We start from the raw sequence: 18,118 nt of genomic DNA, 5'->3' as shown, positions 1-18,118 counted from the left end.
CAAGGAGTGGGAGGATGGAACCACAGGCCCCCCTTGCATCAGAGGGAACCAACTCCCACAAGGCGTTTAACCTTCGGAAAGCCCAGCCCATGGCTCCAGCGTGGGAGCTGGAAACCACCGCTGGCCTCAGCCCGCGAGCCATTGCTGGGAGTGATGGAGGGTCAGTGGAGTGAATGGAGCCATCGCAGTCAGTGCAGAGGGGTGCAGGAGCACTGACCTGGAGCAGTGTCTTTTATAAATATGCTAAAGCTACTCCAATAGTCTATTCACAGGGCTAGGGGCTCCAGAGAGGCACTAGCCACTAAAAAGGGATGGAGCCTGGAATCTCTTCAGAGCCCAAAACACAGGCCCATGCCGGCTGCTGGTCATCTCCCTGTTCTGCAGCCAGTACACGGCTTCAGAAAGGGCCTCCTGCCCAGAGGCCAGGTATCCCCAGCCATGATGTTGCTGTTAAATCCAACTCCATGCAGCAGTGAGTGATCCATGAGCCCAGTGACTTCCCGCCTTCCAGCTACCACCTGGACATGGACTGCTGCCAAAAGCCACTTGTGACTTGCCCCACCCAGCAAGGGGCTCTCGGTGGCAGGTCCCAGGAGCAGTGCTCCTGGCGCAGCTCACAGGGTGCTCTCCAGCGTGTTGTAGTTGTCCTTGAAGCTCTTCAGCTCCAGGAAGTGTTTGGCACGTTTGCTCTTCTGGCTGGAAGGCAGGTAGGTGACCTGGATGGTGGCTGAGTTGGAGACATCAGGCGAGAGCGTGAGATCCTTCGCTGCTGACTGGTGCTGCCTCTGGCTGCTGCCCCCTCGCGCTTTGATACTGTGGAGGAAAAGGGGATGTTACTGAATCCACCCGGAACAGAGAGCAAGCCTTCCTGAGCGAATAATGAGACTGCAAGAAGCCTAATTAGATGTGCCAGTCAGTTAAATCAACGGGGTGCAGGCTCTCGGAAGGCAGGTCTGGGCAGGCTGTACTCTTTAACCTGTAAAAGGGGCAGCCTAGGTGCGGTCAAGGAAAACACCAGAAGGAAACTGAACAACGGATGGGATCAGAAGCCATGCTGGCCGCTATAGGTTGCAGGCCCCAGGCCACTCCTGACCGGAGCCCTACAGACTTTGCTTTTCTGACTGTCAGTTTGGTTGCTCTGACTCACTCAGATGTAAGGGCCTTAAGAACTGGGTCAAGTGGCTCCTTCCCTGACCTGATGCCTCAGGGAAACGGAGACTGTCTGCCTCAGATTGTTTTGGAGGCCTTCTTAAAGGGGACACTTTGTCAGTTTGGTTTTGGCCTCCCCCTTCTCAGTTCCTGTACAGACACAGCCAGCTGCACAGAGATGGGATCCTTACGCTGCAGAATTTCACCATCCACAACCCCCTTCAACGGATGGCCATGCAGACCAAGGCCCGGATGTTAAACATTCCCATCGCCAGTCAAACTTACATGTTCGTGAGCTCAGTTAGGGCACCCTGGTACTTCAGATATTCCGTCTTCCCAAAGACCTGAACACAAACAGAAGAGTGCCTTAGAGACCCTGGACTCTTGGTGTGCATTGTCCTTGATCCTATTCGCAGCAGCAGGCAGAACAGAGGGGAAATGTGTGCAATGCTGCAAGGCGAAAGACCTGGCTCTGCGGGAATCCACGCCCTTTGCAAAGACCAAAGAGAAGATCTGGGCTGACACTCACCCCTGTCCCATAGCGTGCAGTGTCATACCCATCCAGGAGGGTGTCAATCAAGGTTTTGCGAATGCCTCTGAATGGAGTGCTGGAATTTCTCAGCTCCAACAGGTAGGCATGGAAATTCTTTCCCATTAAGGACTGGGGGTGTCGGCCTTCTACATAAAATGGGATCTCTGAAAAAACAAAGTGACACAAGGATGCCAGTGATGGCGGGTCAGAGTGTGACACACACTCCAGGGGCCTGGAAGAACGCGCGTCCTTATGAGCGACCCAAACCATCCAACAAACTCCTCCTCCTGCACCTCTGCCTTTCTGACGGAGGCATCATACAGCAGAGACCAGGTTCTTGCTGCTGGCAGAGACACCGAAGCTAGGATGGTTCAACGAATCACTGCATCAAAAGGGAGCACATGAAAGACACTTTACAGCCAAAGCCTGCAGAAGCCTTTACTAATTGGGGGAGTTTCTCAGAAAAATCAAGCCCAGGTGTCTCAGATTGGACACCCAGAAAGTGAGGCACACAACAGTGTGAGATCCTTTCGGAAAGCCAGGCAGCTTAGTATTTGAGGAATGTCTTTTCCTGTGGCACTGTAGATAGTTTAGACAGGAAAGACGCAGTGTAAATAACTTCCCATGGCTTCTGCTGTGTGTTACATTCTGTATTTTACTCACCTTGGCACTGACTAACCAGATCAAATTCGCTTCTACTTCACTTCATTTGTGTCACGTACTAGTTTTCAACCTTTTCCTCTAGCAGACATCTCTACCCCTCTAGTGAGGACCCCAATTCCTTAGTTGGGAATCCCTCCCACCTAGGGATATGGTGGCAGCCCCCAGGCGGAGAACCCTTGTGCTAGCACAAGGCTATTGGCCTAGGCTCCAGAGGCATGTCCCCCACTGGCCACGCTCCCCACCTAAAGGCTTTCTCTTACCAGAAGCTCTGATTGCGTCCAGTGCCTTCATTCTGTACAAGTAGTTATAGCAACCTGGAAAAGAAAACACAAACTGGTCTGGAGAAAGAAAACACACACACACCAGCAAGTTGGCACAAGCGGGGGCTGCGTGAACAGGAGATTATCCTGTTGGAGCCTTTCCCACAGCAATGAGGCTAGCCCCGTGCAAATCGCAGAATGACACTAATCCGATTATGCAGCACCAATGGTAACTGACAATCAGTTTCCTTTGTCTGGGGGTTTCTGCTCTGCTTGGTGAGAAAGGTAAAGTCGGGAGTGTCAGAGCAGAGGTGGCCCAGAAGCTATACACCATGGGCTGTGGCTGCTTTCCTCTGTGACATGACAGAGGGGAACAACAGCTCCCTACACACTATTCCATTTTGAGCTGAATGGCTTCATTTCAGCCTGTGTGGTGGGAGCCTTGGTCGCCACAGGCTGCTTCTGTGTATTAAAGACAGGGGCAGGGCTGCAATCTGCTTGATTGTAACCAAGTCAGAGTAACTGTTAGGGATCATGCCAGGTTCTGGTGTGACAGGCTGCATGGTAACCATGAGCAGCTCAGCAACAGCGCCACCTGCCCCACGGAGAAGGACTGCGCCCCAAACAACACTGCAGCAGGACAGTTAATACTGTGGGAAGAGCCAGACAGGCTCAAAAGCTAGCAATGTAACTTCATAATTCCCAGATTCCGAGAGCAGTAGTGGGAGGACATTTGCATTGTGGAGGTTGGAAGGCTGAACAAGAAGCCCTTTGATCATCCTCCCCCTCCACCCAATATACTCATCAATAAGTTAGGGTGCATATATTTAGAAGACACAGTACATTGGCTTCCTGGTGTCTCTAGCTGCAGGAGCCTAGCATCATCTTCAGCCAGGAGCCGGGGTTCATACTTAATGTCCTGTACCCTTGAGAGGCGAATGTCAATTTCCTCTTTCAGGTCCTGTCCAGAAGAGAACAATGGCATCTTACATTTATAGAGCACCCTCCTTCCCAAAAGCATCTATGAATCCCAACAGACAGGGATCACTGCACCCAGCCCTGAGATGCAGCAATTATTTAACAATAGAAAGTAACACACTGTGACCATTTAATCCAGGAAGTGAAGATTCCCATAGTCAAGGAGAATTCAGAGAGTCAGAGCACAGCTATCAGGCCTGGTGTCCACTTAAAAGTTAGGTTTCAGAGTAACAGCCGTGTTAGTCTGTATTTGCAAAAAGAAAAGGAGTACTTGTGGCACCTTAGAGACTAACCAATTTATTTGAGCATGAGCTTTCGTGAGCTACAGCTCACTTCATCGGATGCATACCGTGGAAACTGCAGCAGACATTATATACACAGAGAGACCATGAAGCAATACCTCCTCCCGCCCCACTGTCCTGCTGGTAATAGCTTATCTAAAGTGATCATCAAGTTGGGCCATTTCCAGCACAAATCCAGGTTTTCTCACCCTCCGCGCCGCGCCCCCCCCCAAACTCACTCTCCTGCTGGTAATAGCCCATCCAAAGTGACCACTCTCTTCAAAATGACAGGTTTCAGAGGAACAGCCGTGTTAGTCTGTATTCGCAAAAAGAAAAGGAGTACTTGTGGCACCTTAGAGACTAACCAATTTATTTGAGCATGAGCTTTCGTGAGCTACAGCTCACTTCTGTAGCTCACGCTCAAATAAATTGGTTAGTCTCTAAGGTGCCACAAGTACTCCTTTTCTCTTCAAAATGTGTATGATAATCAAGGTGGGCCATTTCCTGCACAAATCCAGGTTCTCTCACTTCTCCAAAAAGTGGTCACTTTGGATGGGCTATTACCAGCAGGAGAGTGAGTTTGTGTGTGTGTGTGTGGTGGGGGGGGGGGGGGGGAAGGAGAGGGTGAGAACACCTGGATTTGTGCTGGAAATGGCCCAACTTGATGATCACTTTAGATAAGCTATTACCAGCAGGACTGTGGGGCGGGAGGAGGTATTGTTTCATGGTCTCTGTGTGTATATAATGTCTTCTGCAGTTTCCACTGTATGCATCCGATGAAGTGAGCTGTAGCTCTCGAAAGCTCATGCTCAAATAAATTGGTTAGCCTCTAAGGTGCCACAAGTACTCCTTTTTTTTTTTTTTTTTTTTTAAGTTAGGTCAACATAGCTATGGCGCTCAGCGGTGTGAAAAATTCACACCTCAGAGCCACAGCTACCCCGACTTAGCCCCAAGAGTAGGTACAATTAGGTCGACTTAAGAACGTTTTGATTGACCCAGCTATCATCGGGGAGGTGGAGGTCCTACCGTGACAGAAAACCCCCTTTGGTCTCTGCAGGAAGACTCAGCGCTACAGCCCTACATCGGCATAACTACAGGGCCAGAGCTGTGCTGCTGGAGTGCTCCGCGTGTAGACATGGCCATCAGAGCTTTCCTTTAGCCAGGACACCACAGCTGATGTCCTGACTCTTACAAAGTGCATCACAGAACCTGGAACAAGAGCATTGATTTTAAGACTCATCAGAAAGATGGTATCCTCCAGGAGCAGGGCATTCCTTAGCTCCTGGCTGGAGCATTGGGTGCATGGTGCATCATGGGGAAAAGAAGAGCCAAGACCATCTCCTACAGCACCTGGCTGTTCCCTGAAGGTCTCCCATCTAAGAACTGCCCCCCGGCCCTGTTTAGCTTGGGATATAGCTGCAGCGTAGGAAAATAGGAAGCATCAGCACACACAAAGCCTTATGGAAACAAGCAGATCGATCGCCCAACGCATAACCTCCCCCCCCGCGGCCAGCAGGAGGCAAGCCCCACACACGGACCTTGGGGGCGTGTTGTCCAACCGGCACATGGGGCCCCCGGCGGGACTTCATGGCGAAGCGCATTATCTGCCTTTTCACAAAGATGAAGAGCAGCACAAACACCTAGTCAAACACAGCAGGAGAGAGACGCGGTTAGAACCCAGCAGAGCCAAACCCTCCTGCCTCGGGGGCCGGGGCCCCAGCCGGGCCTCCGCCCTGCGAAGGGTCCCGGCTGCAGCTTCCAATGCCCGGGGGGACGAGGCGCCAGCGGAGAGGCCGGGGGCTGATTTCAGAGCAGCGGGCGGGGAGCCCGAGGGTGCAGCCCGCGACGGCCCTTTTAAAGGGGCCCCCCCACCGCCGTCTCCCCTGGGAGGGGGCAGGGGACACTGGAGAGGTCGCGCGGGCCCCCCCCCGCCCACTATGGGGGCCCCTCCCCGCAACGGGACCCCAGCGCGGGACCCCCCCGCCCACTATGGGGGCCCCTCCCCCCAACGGGACCCCAGCGCGGGACCCCCCCGCCCACTATGGGGGCCCCTCCCCCCAACGGGACCCCAGCGCGGGACCCCCCCGCCCACTATGGGGGCCCCTCCCCCCAACGGGACCCCAGCGCGGGACCCCCCCGCCCACTATGGGGGTACCTCCCCCCCAACAGGACCCCAGCGCGAGACCCCCCCCGCCCACTATGGGGGTACCTCCCCCCAACGGGACCCCAGCGTGAGACCCCCCCGCCCACTATGGGGGCCCCTCCCCCCAACGGGACCCCAGCGCGGGACCCCCCCGCCCACTATGGGGGTACCTCCCCCCCAACGGGACCCCAGCGCGAGACCCCCCCGCCCACTATGGGGGCCCCTCCCCCCAACGGGACCCCAGCGCGGGACCCCCCCGCCCACTATGGGGGCCCCTCCCCCCAACGGGACCCCAGCGCGGGACCCCCCCGCCCACTATGGGGGCCCCTCCCCCCAACGGGACCCCAGCGCGGGACCCCCCCCGCCCACTATGGGGGCCCCTCCCCCCAACGGGACCCCAGCGCGGGACGCCCCCCCCGCCGCTCCTCCACCCTCGATGCGGGCCCGGGCAGGCGCCTCGCTCCGCCCCCGCTCTCCGCCCGGCGCCCCCTCAGGCCGGGGCCGCGGCCTCACCAGGCTCCCGTAGGCCATCACCAGCACCACGTTGACCCCGGAGAGCCAGTTGCTGCCGGACGTCGCCATCCCCGGCCCGGCCCGACCCGGGGCCCCGCAACAACATGGCGGCCGCTGAGGCCACAGTGCGGCCGCGTCACGTGACGGGGGCGGGCGGGAAACGGGGGCGGCGCGCCCGGCCAACCGCCAGAAACCATGTGACCCAGGGCGGGCCAAGGAGAGGCGCGAGGCCGAGCCACGTGACAGGCGGGAGCGGCGACAGAGGCCCCCGTCACGTGGCGGGGGCGGCCTGAAGCCGGCCTGGCCCCGCCCTCTCCTGGGTCACGTGATGGGGCGGGCGCCGCTGGGTAGTTGTCAGTGTGGGGGAGACTCAGGTAAAGTTGGTAACGCGGAGGCGGCGGCGGCCCCGGTAATTGCGCGCGGCCCCTTTAAATCCCGGCCCCGGCCGGGCGCCCCTCCCTCAGCCCGGGGAGGGCGGCAGCGGCCGGCGTGGGCCCCGGGCCAGGGGGAGGCGGCCCCGGCCCCGCTCCCTGCCCGGATCCGGACGCCGTGCGGCGGGTTTTGTTTACGGTCGGCTTCGCGGCCTAGTGGGCCCGGCCGAAGCCGGGGACTCGCGTAGTGCGCGCGGCCGGGCCCGGGGAGGGGGTCGCGGGCGGGCGGCCGGGCCCGGGCCCGGGGGCGATGGTGGGGGGCGGGGAATGGCGGCAGCGGCCATGAGGGCGGAAGCGGCGCCGCGGCCGGGCTCCGACCCTCCCCCCCACCTCCGTCCTGCCGGCTCCGAGGGAGCTGCCCGGCCTGGCCCCGCGCCCTCGGCCGCTGCCGCCTTGACCTCCCCGCCGGATGGAGCTCCCTGGCTGCCGCCCCTGCCCCCTGCGTGGGGGGCGCCCCGCCCCGCACAATGGCCAGGCAGCTGCCTGCCGCCGCGCTCCCCCCGGGCCCTGCGCTCCCTGGCCGCGCTTCTTGCGCCGTGTGCTTGCCCGGGGGTCTCGCTGCGGGGGCCCAGCGCCTCCCCCCAGGGGCCGCGCAGCCCCGCTGGCTGATCCCTTTGCTCTGGGCGCAGCCTCTCAAAGCCACCAGCCCTGCTGGCCTCGAGAGCCCGCAGCGGGGTGAGCCCATCGGCGCCTGGCGAGAGCCACCCTCTTCGCTGCTGTTGGCCCTCAGGGCGTGAAACCTTTCTGGCCCTGTGGGCGGCTCATCCCCATTGTCCGCTGCTGGATCTGCCCTTCCCTCTCCCGAGCAGACTGATGCCAGTGCTGGCCGCTGGGAGCTTCTAGACTTCTCCTCCTGTCACTGCACAGTGACTCCTTCACCCCCGGGGCCGCCCTCGTGTCCCGCTGGTAGATATAACAGCCGTGGGTTTATTTCAGTCGCGTTCCGTACACCAGGTTGCTTTAGAAAGGCACTCCTGACTGCTTGTAGCAATTGTGCAGACGCTTGTGCGTGGCACCCTTTGCTCAGGTGAGCTCTGAAGGGCTTTACTGACTGTATCTGGAAACATAACTATGCGCAGCATCAGGGTACCCAGTGCTAATAGTCTCTGGCCTGGAACAGGGTGAATTAAAGGAAATGATCCAGTCTTCTACACTTCTGTAGTGCTGTGCATCTCATGCATTTATTACATAACATGCTCCTCACAATCCAGCATAATCTGAGTTTAGGTAGAGCTCTAATTACCAAGATATTCACAGGAACCTGCAGCAAATTGGAATAATAATATATGGTACTTGTAGCTCCTGAGGGATCATTCTGGTTCATTGACATCCACACCAGTTCAGAATCGCATGTTACAGTATATTTATGTAGCCTTTGAAACTATCTGTTCAGATTTCAGAGTAACAGCCGTGTTAGTCTGTGTTCGCAAAAGGAAAAGGTGTACTTGTGGCACCTTGTTGCATCCGATGAAGTGAGCTGTAGCTCACAAAAACTTATGCTCAAATAAATTGGTTAGTCTCTAAGGTGCCACAAGTACTCCTTTTCTATCTGTTCAGAGCTTCCCAGTAAAATAATGACAGGTTTCAGCGTAGCAGCCGTGTTAGTCTGTATTTGCAAAAACAAGAATAATGGTCGCTAATACCACATTAAGATTTCGGTAGTGCTTTATCTCTCAGCATTTTGCGAAAATCTGTATTTTCTATACCCATGAATTATTTCATCCATAACTGAAATGTATTTGCCTCTTTGCGAAATGTGGCATAACTCTTACAGACTATCCCTCTGTGCCAGGCTCTTTCCGGTGCACACGCTCCCCAGCAGTGCAGAATAATCATTCTAAATACTTTGCCCTTCTGTAGTCCTTTCATCTGAGACCTTAGAGCCTTTTTCAAATGTTAATGAAGCTTCATGGAGGGGGTGTGAAAATATCATCATTCCCTTCTAACAGAAAGGGAAACTGAGGCTGAGTCATGCTGTGACTTGCCTAAAGTCACGCAGGGAGTCTGGCAGAGCTGGGAATAGAACCCTGGTCACCTCCATCTGTTTTGTGCTCTGAACACTTCTTGCAATCGTGCATTTGACTGAGAGATCTCTGCTCTACAAAATGCAGCTGAGCTAGGATTTTTGATGGAACACATAGATTATTATAAATCTTACATTTCTTTGTCTCCCTTTTCCCAAAATACCTACTAGCCTGCATAGACAGGAATCTCTTCTACCCGTGAAATGAAAAGCAGTGGAAAATAAGTTCAGAAAGTGAAGAGTAACTGCAGAGTAAATTATTAAAAACATCAAATTAAAATGATAGTAAATTAAATTGCAAGCTCCTTGAGGTGTAGTGGTCGTGTCATAACATAGTTGTGGAGCACTGTGGCTTTGTCTGATCCTATATAAATATAGTGTTTCCCTTTTTGGCATATAATTCAGAAGTCAAACTGATTTGATAATGTTTTTCATTTCTCTAGTTCATTTCATTCTAGAATACCAGGGACACAATGGAAGGAAACTGGAATCACTATTTTATTTATATAGCATCTGCCTCGAAGTACAAGATGCTTTACAATTTAAAAAGAAATATACAGGTAAAATGAGTGACCAAAATACCAGTTAGAAACTTCAGTTAGATCAGACTGTCGCTGTTTCTGTGTGATAGCGTTTCAGATGTCAGACTCCTGGACTAATATTCTGCATTTTTAATAGTGCTTAATCCATAAGGGTTCTGAAGGGCTGCACAAACTAGAGTATGATCCTGGAGTGAATTCTTGGTAGGTGGAACCCTGGGCCTACCCAGAGCCTCACTGAAGTCTGTGGGGCACTGCACAGAGCTCATTGCAGGGTTGGGATCAGAACAGATACTTATATCAGTAGTTTCTTGCTGAGCTTTATACATAATGGTTATTTAATTCACCATTGAAATGCTGCTGTGCCAGGATTGAAACATGGCAGCTGTTAAACCGGTGCCTAGGAACTGCATAAGGGTTTAGGACAAGAAAGTAATAGAACCATATCCTACTGAAATTGCATATTAAGTTATGCATGTTTCATACTGTACTTATTACTTCCCTCTGGGCCTGCAATTCTGATGCCAAATTTAGTTTAATATGATAACTTGTTTGTCTGTGAAATATTTAGTGCTGGAGTAGATGTACCAGTGAGGAATAAGAGTAATATTAGGGGAAGAATCGGGTATGGGGTGGGAGGGGGAGTTTGCTGGTATGGCTTTTTGTTTTCTGACTTCTGTTAAAGTTTCTGCGGTGCTTTAAGGAGTGGGGGGGGAGGGGAGTTTTCTTCATTGACTCTACCCCCAAATGTTCTTATTGAGCAATGAGCCCTGTAGCATGAGTTTATTATGCTTTGTATCAGGCGGTGATACTGTTAGAGCCATTCTGGCAAATGCTAACAAATATCGTCTCATTGTTTCCTGGTGCTTCCCCTCTGTGTGTATCAGTCTCTTGTTTTATACTTGGATTTTAAGATGCTTGGGACAGAGATTATCTTCTTGTTCTGTTTTTGTATAGTGCACAGCACAGTTGGTCCCGGTCCATGACTAGGACTCCTAAGTGCTGTGGTAATGCAAATAATAACAACAAAGGCAGGTGATTGTTACCCCCATGTTATAGACCGAAAAAGCGAGGCAGAGGTTGTGATTTGTCATAGTGTATCAGTCTGAGCTAGAACTCAGGAGTGCGGAGGTGATTTGTATGTCAAACGTTATTTGGCAATAAGATTTTTGCAGACTTGCCCATCGGGTAACAGGTTTTATTGCTGAAGGAACTGAGCAAGATCTGGAAGTTTCAAAAAGTTCTGAAAAATCACTATTATTTAGGAGTCTTTGTATGTTTAAAGATGTTTAAGATGTGGATATCCCAAGGAGGTGGATGACTTGACCTTTTGTGGGAAATTGCAGGAAAGATTGCATTAGAAGCATTCATTCAAGTGAACAACAGAAGCTGGTACAGGCCATCTCTCACTGGAGCAGCAAAATAGTGTTGCAGGTTTACAAACACAGTGCAAAGCTAACTTTAGGGGCTTCTGCTTTGTGCTCCAAAGGAAAGAGGCAGTTGCACTGTCTACTCACTGTCTTTGAAGATTTAGATTTCCCATCCCTTAACACTGCCTCATGCTGAGAGGCTTTTCACTCGCTCCACCCTCCTACAGTACATTGGTTCCCACTTGAGGACACACAATTGATCTCCATGAATAAAGTTTCAGATAAGATACTGATCACTTGTTTCTCTTGCTGAGGTTTCTGTCTGCATGCATTATTTGTTCCTTCTTAGATTAGGGAGGTCCCACGTGCTGCTAGTGAAGGGCCTATCGCTCCAGAGGTAGAGCTGATAGCCTTATTATCCCAGTGGTAAAGTATTCAAAGTTACTTAGTTCAGAGGCTCATAAATAACTGAAATCCTCCTTGGTGCTTTTGAACGTACCTGGCATTCTTTATTCTTTGGAGCCGTTTAGGTATGGTGAGATTGCACAAGGTGTTACTGTGACTGCCGGACTTTCCTTGCATTGGGGGTGTAGGGATTTGCAATTTAATTTGGCTGTGATATATTTTCTGTGCCAAACTATGTCTGGACAGGAAGTCCTGAAATGATCATATAGCATTGCTGAAAGTGTCTCACTAGTTGCTGTGCCCTACATCGAACATGGGCAAAGTGATTTACTCCTGCGTAGAATTTTTGAAGGGTTTTGGAATCCCTCAGATGATATTTATAGCACTCTTCTTTCCGGAGTGTACTGGATTATAGATGACAAATTAATATTCCTAGAACAGGGTCACAGCCCAAATTACCTGCTTTGTGTTTGAAGATGAGAGCTCTCTATTTCAAACAAATGTTGGAAACATCTTGACTTGGAGAGTCACATCCCCACCTTTCTGTGGGATGCGGGGAGTGATGAACTTGTGAGGAGCAGAGGATGAAAGCAATGAGAACAGAGGTTCAGTTGATGGTCTTGAGGCTTTGAGCTGTTTGTTTTTGTGCACTTATAAAGTGTCCACCAGGGTAGCATTGAGGTGCCTCTAAGCCATGTAGATGGAAGGATCCGCGTTGACGAATGCTAATTTATATTCCTCAGCCTCTTGCATTTGAGCAGTGGAATGTTAAAGGCTGCCTCCTACTACGGAGACACATTTCTGCTCCAAAGATTTAGTCATGTAGATTTGGGGGAGGTGGGGGGGTGGGAGGCAGTCCTCTATGCAGGAACAGCCTGGGGTGTCTCAGCATGGGTGCAATGTTGTATCTTTCAGATATTGCGTATTATATGTTAGGGCTTCAGGAAATAGGAGAAGGTGGGTGGCCTTTTACTTTCACATCTCTGGAAATAGAGTTGGTGTATAGTGGTTTTGGGGGTATAAACTTTACTTTGGTGTCCAACCCACTCAGTACCCAGAGCCTTGGTACTGCCTTTTGTTTTCCATTTCTAACCGTCTGTTCTCTCATCTCTCCCTCCCCCCGCAGAGTTCTACCTTGTAAATACTGTTATTTGTATATACTGTAAATGATGACATCGGTGGGCACTAGCCGAGCCCGGGGGCCCTGGGAGCAGACACAGGCACAGAGCCAGACACAGCACAAGCAGCGGCCACAGGTAAGGGAGTGTCCATGGAAACCAGCTGGCTTGGACGTGGAGACTTGGCACCTTCAGCTGCTCCAAGCAGTTGGCTAATAATTGGGCTTGGCCTAACACAGGGGTTCTCAACCTTTTTCTTTCAGAGCCGCTCCTCTCCCCTCCTCCCCCCAAAATACTATAAAAACTCCAGGCCACAGCAGGGATGAGGCGGGGGCACTCAGGGCTCCTGGCTTCAGCCACCGGATGTGTGTGTTGGGGGCCCTTGGGGCTTTAGCCCTGTCGGACTCGGGGCTTCAGCCGTGGGGGGGGCTCCATGCTCTGGACTTCAGCCATGGGTCAGGGCTGGGGCTTTAGCCACGGGGTGGAGGGGCTCAGGGCTGCAGGTGGGAGAGGTAGGGGGTTCGGCTCTCGGGGGGGCCCCTCAGGGCTTCTGCCCCTCGTGGGCACTGGGGCTCAGGGCTTTAGACCTGGGCGGAGTGGTGGTGCTCGGGACTTCAGCCCCGTGGCTCCGCTCCTGGCTTCAGCCCTGCTGGGGTGCCATGGCTCGGGGCTCCCTGCAGTTCTGCTCCCGGTTTCAGTTCTGTGCTTCAGCCACGGGTCCCTGTAGCCCCCTAAAACCAGCTTGCGGACCCCCAGAGGGATGCGGATGCTGGCTGAGAACCATTAGCCTAACATACCTCCTAGAACAGCTTCCTCTGTGCTGAAGTGTGCTGCTGTGAGAGGCAGGGGGACAGGCTGACCAGGGGCTCTCTGACAGTGTGGTCACTGCTTCAGTGTCTCCAAGTGAGAGCCTGAGCTGGAACCTCTCTGTGTTTTCCTGGCCACTCCCTGCCCCTGTAGGTAAACCCAGCTGACTGATGTGCCACTTGCAGAGTTTGCTTTGAGGTTCTTGTTTCTTTCTATACTGAGGGATCTGTCCTGGGAAGCTAGTTTATTGTGAGATTGTTGGTTCTTCCTACGGGTTCAGTGGCATTTTGTTCTCCTTCAGACGTCTCCACCTGCCTCTCTTTCATCTTTATGTCCACTTTGAGACCTCCCATCTGTGTGCCCCTCTTCCCCCCACTCCTTACTGGTGTTCTCAAGGAAGCTGTAAGTGCTTAGAAGAGAGTTAGTTTGAAATGCATTGCTCTAACCCTCCTCCATCATCACCTGCAATCTCTCTAGGCCACTGCAGAACAGATTCGACTTGCACAGATGATTTCGGACCACAACGACGCTGACTTTGAGGAGAAGGTGAAACAAGTGAGTGTGGGGAATGGGGAGAACTCAGGATTGAGCAGCTTCTCTAGCTAGACGAAGTTGGCAGCTCTGTTTTCAGGAGCTGAAGTGCCAGCTGTGTTGAACAGCAATAGCAACTCTGAAATAAGCCAGAACGGGCCCGGGTTGTCAGGCTAGTGATGGAGGGCTGAGGGGAAGCAGGTCAAAGGGGCAGCTAACTCAGATACCTTTGCCAGGCCAGGTGGAGGTCTGCCCTTCATTGTCATCTTGTTCCTTCTGTTAAGAGATCTCTGCAGTGGAGCAGACCCAGGGAGAGCTGCCCTTGGGATAATAAGCTGCATTGGTCAGAGGAAGCAGATACTAAATCTTGTGTGTCCCACATGTGAGCTCATGAGGTTGAGCCATCAGCCTTTCAGTTCTCTCTGCAGCATTGTCACCCTCTTGTTGTGAGGGCCTCTGGCCAGCACCTGGAGTCACTTTGGGATTTGCAAGGCCCTGCCTCCACGTTGACTGGTGAGAGGTGACTTTAGGATTTCTGAGACATGGGGGCACCTTCACTCCTGCTTCTCTGGCCACCCAGTGTACGTTCTGGGGCACACGGTTAAACTCGGGGACAGCAAGGAGACATCCGTGCCTGGACACTTCTTGGTAGCTCTTCTCTTCTGCAATTACAGGTTTTCTCTCCTCTCGAACCCAAGGCATTTCTTAGCTCTAAGGAGGTGTCAGTCCTCTCTGGGTTTGGAATGAGCTGATTGTGTCCTCTTCCTCCCCACAGCTGATTGATATCACGGGCAAGAACCAAGATGAGTGTGTGATTGCTCTGCACGACTGTAACGGGGATGTCAACAGAGCAATCAACGTGCTGCTGGAGGGGAATCCGGACACGGTAGGACAGACTCCTTCAGCTTTGATTAGCAAAAAGGTGGTTGTGTGAAGCCTGGTTGGAGCTAGTGATCACCAGGTAATACAGCTAAGTGTGCGAAGAGCACACGGGATGGGGTAGCTTGTAAAGGGCTGTCTGACAGTGCGAGTCAGGAGGCCCTGACAGTTAAGATTGCAGTGTATGTGTAATGGGGGGCCATGCCCTGGCTTGTTTAGCGGCCTTTACTGTATGTGCATTGGGGAACAGATCAAGATCGAGTCATCTGACAGCCTCAAAGGAAGCAAGTGAGTAACCTAGTAAACCTCTGTTTCTTTGTGTCTCCTGAACTTTAACATCTTTGGCCCTGGGTTTTTACCCCGATCTTGGTGCAGTCCCATGTCTCTCAGCTGGTGTGTTCGCCATTGCATGGGCTGTCCCTGCTGTGTCCTGCTAGGGTCCAGCTCTTCTAGGTGCGGTGTGTCCTTCTAGTTAGACTTGAGTTCCACGGTTCATCTGAGTGCTCACATTCCGTCATACTTAGTTAACCCTCAGAATGACCCTCTCAATAGGCATCTGCCCAAAGGAAGCTTCCCCCCTAGCACTAGTCCATCACCTTTATGGTAAAGCAGCCCAAACAGTTTCATCAGTTGTAACCGAATCAGCATCGGTGAATAATGTCAAAGCTGTCAGGCCCTTCCATACTGCGGCTGAAGGTCAGATCTTGCCTATCTGGGTACAGTGGGGTAGTGTTGGTATTGGAAGGCTGATCTTAACCAAATTTCCTAGCTCTACTGGGTTTGAGACTGTCACTTTAGTGTCTGGTGCATTAGCTGGGTTTCTTTTAGAAAAAAGTAAAAAACCGATGTTCTAATTACTGAACTGTATGTCCCTGCCATCTGTATTCTGCATATCATCTCTCCTTCCGATCTGTGGACTCCCACGTGCTTTGGCATATCTGTACTGTCCGCGTGATGGATGCTTCCATGCCTTCACGGAGCCATGTGGGTTTAAGGGCCAGCCCTTTCTGCCCAGAAGCATGCAAAAACTGGCTGTCGGTTAGCTGTAAACTCATTTTAAAAACAACAGGAGTACATCTAACCTAGGCATATCTCAGCTGTGATTCTGTGCTTCACCCAGAATCACTTCCAGGGCTTCTTCCAATAAAACCGACATGCCATTAAAATCTTAGCGGTTTAATTTCTTGAATGAAGGAATTGCTCATGAAAATAATGTTGTGGGTTATATCAAATCTGAAGGTATGCCCTGTTTCCTTTACATGGGCAGCTGAGCCACTCAGCAGTGCAAGATGCCAGACGCAGTCACTGCAGTAGCTTTGCAAAGGCAGGACCAGCGTTGGCAGGGTAAAACCCTCTCCACACCAGCCACTTCTTTAGTCTGCAGTGCCGTAGGGGGCTTGCAGGTTGCCACCTGCAGCAATCTGAGCAGAGTCGTCTTCTGCACTGAAATTGGTGAAGGCTTTCTGAGCCTCTCTTGGTCTGAGTTCAACTTCTGCTGAACAACTCAGTGAAAAGGTATTTGTCGGGATGATGCGCCATTGATGATGAGTGTCTCAAAGATGCCCTAACGCTGGTGAGCACTGGCTCACTTGCTTAACGGAGTAGTATTTGAACGTGTCACACTTCAGAGGATAGAAGAGCAGACAGGATATTAGTTCTGAGTTTGATTTCTATTATGGTTGTGCTGTACAAAGTAAACATTATCCTGACTTCCTTCTGAGTGAGTTGCCTGTGAAGAGAGACTCCTCTGGTTTGAGGCCAGCGTGTGCCTAAAAGCTTTTTTGCCCCTCTGTGTGTTGCCATCCAAGGCCAGCTGTTCGTTAGTCAGCAAGTTTGTCAGTGACTTGTGACTCAGTGTTAATTGTGCTAACGGTGTGCAGCATTGGTTCAATATGAATGTGAAACCATTTCAAACTGGCATGAAATAAAACTGCCGTGGGTGATTGGGGTGAGGTGGTGATGTGTTGTTTAATTAAACTTGGAATGACTTGAGCTTCCCTGTTTGTGGGGTTTTTGGTGCTTCTCACAATGCTCTCCTCCCTGGAACCAGGCAAGTGTGTAGAAATGCCTGTGTGGTGGGAACAGCGGGTACCCTGGGATTTTTTTGTAATTTCCAGAGTTAACATGTTATGTGAACAGATACTGGGGCCCAAGCAAGTGACACCTTTTTGGGTTGTTTTGCCAAAAAAACACGGGCAGTTCCTTCCTCCCTGTACGGCCAAAATGTTACTTTTCAAATGACTGAGATAACGTGATGTTTTTCTAGCAATCCTTTAATTGGGTCTTCTCTGGGATGAGTGACCTAGCGCGGATCTGTGCCTGAGATCCCAAGGTAATAAGCTGAGTGATCACTGGAACTTCTTAAAAGTTTCTGTGCTACTGAGAAATCACTTCCATTCCCTTAAATGAGGGCAAGTGAGTACCCTGTCTCGGGGGCTGTAGCCTGAGGGGTCTCAGACAGCAGAGAAAAGTCAAAATGGCCCACGTGTGGAGTGACCTAAAAGAGATGATAGTTCTTTCTTCAGTTCCTGGGACAGAGCTATTTGGGTTATAAGAGCAAGCACAGCTCAAATTATTGATTGGCTTCTGAGATGGGCTAAAACAAAACAGCATCCCTCAACCCTGTACAGCTGCCTGCAGGTCAGCAGGAGAGAAGCCTGTTGTGTCCATGCTGTGTCTGTTCTGAGGGACATCACTTAGAATGAAAGAATGCAAACTGAGGAACAAGTATTCTTGGGTGGGTAACTTTCTGAGCGAAAGCTGCCAGGAGCCTGTCAGCTCAGACAGTGGAGAGGAAGGTGGCAGTGGCTGTGATGTGATGTGAAGCTTTGGATAAGTGCCTATCTTGTTTTATTAGAACAGTTTTCTGTCTTCCCTCATTATATTTCCCCCAGGATGTTAAATTATGCATGTAGCCTGCATCCAGTGTTGATCAAATGATGAACTTCTTTCCCCCTCTGCTAAACTTCAGCATTCCTGGGAAATGGTTGGGAAGAAGAAAGGAGTCTCCGGGCAGAAGGACAGCGGGCAGACAGAACCCAGCGAAGAAGGCAAAGAGAACCGGGACAGGGATCGGGATTACAGCCGGCGACGTGGCGGGCCACCAAGACGAGGCCGAGGCACCAGCCGTGGAAGAGAGTGTATGAGCGTGCCCTTTAATAGCAACTATAACTATCATGGTACATGGCAGGCAATTAAAGTGTTGTGCTGACGTTCGTTTTAAAGCTCATAAGTCTAGAAAAATGACTACAAAAATCATCCTCTTGTATGTGTGCAGAGTCCCATCTGGTGCCCGCAGCTGGTTCCCTGACCCTTTGGCATCTGAGTCCCTGGGTGATGGATTCACGCCATAGCTGCCAAACGGCACTAACAGAAGCAAAACATGGTGCCATAGCATCTATAGCTCTGTGTCAGTTTCCCACACAACCCTCACCATGTGCTCTAGGGTCTCCTTCCTTGAGTTCAAAATGATGTTGGAAGTTGTCCTAGTGTCGTT

The 18,118-nt window shown here is 51.8% G+C and overlaps 2 protein-coding genes across 27 annotated transcripts in view; one reads left to right on the top strand and one right to left on the bottom strand.

The window, feature by feature from the left end:
• Positions 1–370: 370 nt before the first annotated feature.
• Positions 371–6,672, bottom strand: LTAP1 (lipid transport auxiliary protein 1). Its single transcript, XM_048828255.2, has 7 exons — positions 6,520–6,672; positions 5,402–5,503; positions 3,448–3,565; positions 2,605–2,658; positions 1,679–1,845; positions 1,435–1,493; positions 371–813 (listed from the first exon to the last, which is right to left on the bottom strand). The coding sequence occupies exons 1-7, from the start codon at positions 6,586–6,588 to the stop codon at positions 615–617; spliced, it is 768 nt and encodes a 255-aa protein (XP_048684212.1). The 5' UTR covers positions 6,589–6,672; the 3' UTR covers positions 371–614.
• An 88-nt stretch (positions 6,673–6,760) lies between these two features.
• The window catches only part of UBAP2L (ubiquitin associated protein 2 like), a 43,677-nt gene continuing 32,319 nt past the window's right edge, over positions 6,761–18,118 (top strand). For 7 of the 26 annotated variants that reach the window (XM_048828233.2, XM_048828232.2, XM_048828227.2 and 4 more), the window contains exons 1-5: positions 6,762–6,893; positions 12,414–12,543; positions 13,690–13,767; positions 14,519–14,629; positions 17,594–17,801. In XM_048828233.2, the coding sequence (XP_048684190.1) occupies positions 12,454–12,543; positions 13,690–13,767; positions 14,519–14,629; positions 17,594–17,801 (487 nt within the window). In that variant the 5' untranslated portion in view covers positions 6,762–6,893; positions 12,414–12,453. The other 19 variants (XM_048828249.2, XM_048828246.2, XM_048828248.2 and 16 more) reach the window with 5 other exon arrangements.

This window comes from Caretta caretta, chromosome 24 (genome assembly GCF_965140235.1).
Source record: "Caretta caretta isolate rCarCar2 chromosome 24, rCarCar1.hap1, whole genome shotgun sequence".
In the NCBI taxonomy this organism is placed as follows: domain Eukaryota; kingdom Metazoa; phylum Chordata; order Testudines; family Cheloniidae; genus Caretta; species Caretta caretta.
This window is presented reverse-complemented; position numbering and strand designations above follow the sequence as displayed.

Bases quoted from the DNA above. Each gene is read 5' to 3' on its own strand.
- LTAP1 (XM_048828255.2), bottom strand. From the start codon at position 6,588: ATGGCGACGTCCGGCAGCAACTGGCTCTCCGGGGTCAACGTGGTGCTG. The intron at 3,566-5,401 runs GTCCGTGTGTGG...TCTTCTGGACAG, and splicing joins TTGGACAACACGCCCCCAAG to GACCTGAAAGAGGAAATTGA. The intron at 1,846-2,604 runs GTAAGAGAAAGC...TTGTTTTTTCAG, and splicing joins GGACGCAATCAGAGCTTCTG to AGATCCCATTTTATGTAGAA.